Raw genomic sequence first — 4978 nt, 5'->3', positions numbered from 1 at the left:
TTTTGTTGGCAACATAATTTAACTGAGGATTGATAGCAAAAACTAAGTAACGTTTGTAGTATATTTTACTTAAATGTATTTAAATTATTACAGACTGTTACAAATTGTCACAGTTACAAATTATTACAGACTGACTAATTCTATTTAATTTCTGTCATTAATCTATAGTTGTATTCTATTATATGCTGTAGAATCTATTTATTAGCACTAACATAAGTTACCAATAAAAATTCATAACAGAAAATGAGAAAATTGTTTCTGCAGATAGCTACAGTATATAACATATATATTATTTTTATCAAAGTTTCTGTTTAATAAAACTTAAGGAAATTTTTATTTAGTTCAAATTATTGCTTTTAATCTAGGAATCAGTCATTGTATTAATTAATATTAATAGTGAATGTTAAGTAAAAATAAAAGTTATTCAAAATATCTGTCAAAATAGTCATACGTTAAACAATCAAAAAGGATCCTAGCTATATAATATAATGTAATAATAACAATAATAACAATATTGTAATAATAATAACAAAATATAATATAATAATAACAAATTTGTAATTTCTTTTAGACTGTTCGATATGCAAACTTCAGTTCCACTTAAATTTGGCTGTATTGGGAAATGTATACTCAGAGGCAGGTATGGTATCCCTCGGCGATGTCGTATACGCCTGTAAAACAATCGAAAGCGACGACAGGCATATATGTATACATATATGGGCGTACTGTACAGCGTGAGAGAAGCGAAGGAGAAGTTGTGGGAGATGTTCCGATGTTGCATCCTTATCGCACGTTGCACGATCGAGAAAGCATTAGCAGACGTGGTACGATTAATGGTGTCCCCAATAGCTGTCTCACTCACTCTACGCTTGCAGGGAATATGAATGAGACAATTATAGAGACATCGCGCTGTCTCTATAGGTATCTCGCTTGCTCTAATAGCCATGTATCGCGCTTTCCTTTTTTCTCCTTAACAGAAATGCCGATTAAGGAGGGAATCCTATCTGTAGGCCAGAAAAATAAGCTATTTTTACGAATTTGTTTTCAGAAACTAAGCAGACGATTGATTTCAAATTTGATAGAAATAATAATACGCACGCACGCACGCACGCACGCACGCACGCACGCACGCACGCACACACACACACACACACAGCATTATTGCATACAAATTATATTACAAATGTTGCTGCAATGTTACACTGCAATGTTACTGCAATATTTCATTGCAATATTGCTGCAAGCGGACATTTTACCTTTGCTGCAAGATTGCAGCAACATTTCGCATCGTTTCTGCAATGTTGCAATCTTGCAAAACAACGTTGCTGCAATGTTGCTGCAACGGTGCTATGTTTTATAGGTATGCGTATGCGTATATGCCTGTCATCGCTTTCGATTGTTTTACAAGCATATATGACATCGCCGAGGGACACCATACCTGTTTCTGAGTGTACAGCTAATATATTACCTGAAGTACTAGATAAACTTACAGATAATAAGCAAAACTTTGTCTCATCCAGAGTCTAGAAAAATCTTTAAAAAATATCTCAAAAATGAAAATCTTAAAACTAGCCTAGAATGTGTAGACTTATATGAACTTGTTCTGAATTAATTTCCAGAGAAACAAATCAATCGTAAGTCTACTTATTGACTTTTGGAAATTTCAAAATCATTAAATTAACAAAAATTAGTACGTTATTGTAACAATATATACTTGAGACTAAATAAAGGAAGAAAGTCTAGTACCACCTTTTCTTCCGACAAATAGTTAGCGAGATATCGTAAGTTAAATATTAAAAAAGTTACCAAGCTTTCCCCAAATATCTCAAAAAATATTAGACAAGTAAAAAAATGTTTTAGACAAAAGTTGTTCAAATTAACTAGTAGAAAAAAAGTGTAATAAAAAATAAGAGTTCCCCCAAAAACGCAAGTTGACCTTCAAATGACTTTGAAAATAGAAGTCAAGGACAAAGTCCAGGTCATCATAAGGTAGCTCACTTAAATCTCTACAACTTTTATTCAGATCACTTTTCTTGAAACTTCAATACTGAAGAGTTATTAGGGTCGTCCGTTACTTTTGGGACATCCTGTATATACAGGATGGGGGGTTATAAGTTTACAACCCGAAGTGTGAAGGTAGATTGGGTTAAGACAAATATAAAAGTTTCATACCGTTTTGCGAGATTCGCAATAATTATAGAGTTATTAATGACAGAAATCTGAGGAGTGGGAGCGCGCAGGTGTAAATGATTGGAGAAGCATTGCAGCTGCTTAGACCGCAGCGCGGCCCAGTCGATCCAGAAACTATTGCCGGTGCGCGGCGGGGGGAAAGACAATGCGCTGCTATTCGTTGTTTTATCTCGTCGGACCTACGTCTCGCCGCACGCCACCAACAGTTGCTAGATCGAGTGGGGTGCGCTGTGGCCTGAGTAGCTGCAATGTTTCTCCAATCATCTATGTCGGCGCGCTCCCATTCCTCAGATTTCTGTCATTAATACGATAACGCATCTCGCGCTGACCGTCGCGCGGCGTCAAAGCGCTAAGACGCCATCGCGACAGTCAGCGCGAGACGCGTTATCGCTCCCGTTATCAGCCCCTACGCACACAGCTTACCGCGGAGCATCTATAGGCCGCGCTGGACGTGGAAAACGCCTAACTTTGCGCTGTTATAATTAAAAAAACTTACGATTTTCACATTATGGTACAGGACTTTTTTGTTCTTCTCACTTAGCTCTATGTCCCTACGGAGCCCGTGTCCCAAAGTTCTGAAATACCCTGTATATAAAGCGGGGCTGGAGGAGAGGGAAATATTTTGGGAGGTAATAATATAGGTCATTGTAAAAAAACTTATACAAATACACTTAGTATTCTTAATGATTTTGATGATACAGATATTTAAATTGTATAGCAGTACGTAATAATAAATTAATATGAAATAATAATAAATTATATATATTACGTTCACAATAAATGCTAAGTTGAGTTGAAATTTAATATACTTTACAACTTGTGTTTTAAGATGGTGATTAAGAATGCATTATACAAATTACAAAGAAATAAAAATATGTATCCATAAAATGACATTAGCAATCAATTAATATATTTCTAAAATATTTAAAAAATATTGTTTTCCTTCACTGTAACAATCAATAAATAACTAGTAGTATTAAAAGTAACACTATATGCAGATTTCCTCATTTCTGACATCACAAGTTTTACCTTGAAGAACTAAGATTATAAGTTATGATAGATAAAAATGAATTGAAAGTATATACATCACACATTTTCGTAGTACATGAATTTAATAAAAAAAAACTTGGAAGCATTTAAAACTCTTCTACTGTTTTGTTTATACCTAATGTTTTAGGGCATGGCTCTAAAATATAAAGTTTAAAATTCTTATGTATATGATTTAAAGCATCTTGCAATCGATCTATAGTGTTTATAAGTACTTGAAGAAGTTCATCTCTAGTTTTGGTCATTAAAGCAGTGCGGAATTGCATCAAGAGTGTGAAATCAATTTCTTGAACATCCAACTTCTCGGCAATCTTATTCACCATCATTACATCGTTATACAAGTATTCCAGATTGAATTCATTGGATTGCCTGGAAATTATATTAATTAAAACATTGAAGATGGAGATTCTTAAAATATGGGAAAATAAATATAATACACACAATGCATAATCTAACTTAATATAATTCTACTTACACAATGTTACTTTTTTTATACATACTCTTAATAAATATTTCTACAGGCAAGGCTACATATATGCAATTTATAGAATTTATAACTAGTAGACTTACGATTGATTTGTTTCTCTGGAAATTAATTCAGAACAAGTTTCATATAGGTCTACACATTCTAGGCTAGTTTTAAGATTTCCATTTTTGAGATATTTTTTGAAGATTTTTCTAGCCTCTGGATGAGACAAAGTTTTGCTTATATTATCTGTAAGTTTATCTAGTACTTCAGGTAATATATTAGCTGTACATTTCCCAATACAACCAAATTTAAGTGGAACTGAAGTTTGCATATTGAACAGTCTAAAAGAAATTATAAATTTGTTATTATTATGTAGCTAGGGTTCTTTTTGTTTATCGAATAATGACTATTTTGGCAGATATTTTGAATAACATTTATTTTTACTTAATATCTACTATTAATATTAATTAAAACAATGACTGATTCCTAGATTAAAAGTAATAGTTTGAACTTAATAAAAATTTCCTTAAACTTTATTCAACAGAAGCTTTGATAAAAAAAATATATATATACTGTAGCTATCTGCAGAAACAATTTTACTCATTTTTTGTTATACATTTTTATTGGTAACTTATGCTAGTGCTAATAGATTCCACAGAATATAATAGAATACAACTATAGATTAATGACAGAAATTAAATAGAATTTGTCAGTCTGTAACAATTTGTAACAGTCTGTAATAATTTAAATATATTTAAATAAAATATACTGCAAATGTTACTTAGTTTTTGCTATTAATCCTCAGTTAAATTATGTTGCCAACAAGAAGTCGATTATGAATTTTTCACACAAATATCTTTTTCATTTTCCATTTTTTATTATATCTCATGTGAAAAATTAAAAGTAAAAAAGTAGAAACTAATATTTCTGTAACATAGATTATTAACATAGAAATATAATTATAACACACATAATAATAATATAAAAATAAATATTACATAACTGAACAATGATGAATATTATTTCCTTAAATGTTATTGAATAAAATAACATTATAAAAAAGTAACATTAATAATTGTTATAAAATATAGAAAACAATAGTTATTAAATTACACTTTTCTATAAACATTATTACTAAACTAAACATTATTTTTAACACCCAATTTTACAAGAACAATAACTATTTACAATTCGAATTAAATATCTGATCATTCTAATGTTATGTCGTGTCTTGCGGTTACTTCTATCAGAGAGAAGCCTAAGAGCGGGCAT

General features: G+C 31.3%; 1 protein-coding gene across 3 annotated transcripts; it reads right to left on the bottom strand.

The window, feature by feature from the left end:
• Positions 1 to 3132: 3132 nt before the first annotated feature.
• On the bottom strand, positions 3133 to 4978 carry LOC105186654 (uncharacterized). 3 transcript variants are annotated; one of them, XM_011147010.3, is made up of 4 exons: positions 4488 to 4600; positions 3808 to 4047; positions 3453 to 3606; positions 3133 to 3376 (listed from the first exon to the last, which is right to left on the bottom strand). In XM_011147010.3, the coding sequence occupies exons 2-4, from the start codon at positions 4035 to 4037 to the stop codon at positions 3356 to 3358; spliced, it is 405 nt and encodes a 134-aa protein (XP_011145312.1). In that variant the 5' UTR covers positions 4038 to 4047; positions 4488 to 4600; the 3' UTR covers positions 3133 to 3355. The 3 variants fall into 3 exon arrangements, with proteins under 3 accessions (XP_011145312.1, XP_019698543.1, XP_011145311.1); XM_019842984.2 differs by lacking the exon at positions 4488 to 4600 and adding an exon at positions 4895 to 4978 and having other exon boundaries at positions 3133 to 3606; XM_011147009.3 differs by having other exon boundaries at positions 3133 to 3606; positions 4488 to 4601.

The sequence above is a fragment of the Harpegnathos saltator genome, unplaced genomic scaffold (assembly GCF_003227715.2).
Source record: "Harpegnathos saltator strain DR-91 unplaced genomic scaffold, Hsal_v8.6 scaffold795, whole genome shotgun sequence".
NCBI classification, from domain to species: Eukaryota; Metazoa; Arthropoda; class Insecta; order Hymenoptera; family Formicidae; genus Harpegnathos; species Harpegnathos saltator.
The sequence above is the reverse complement of the archived record's forward strand: the minus strand, read 5'-3'. Positions and strand labels throughout refer to the sequence as shown.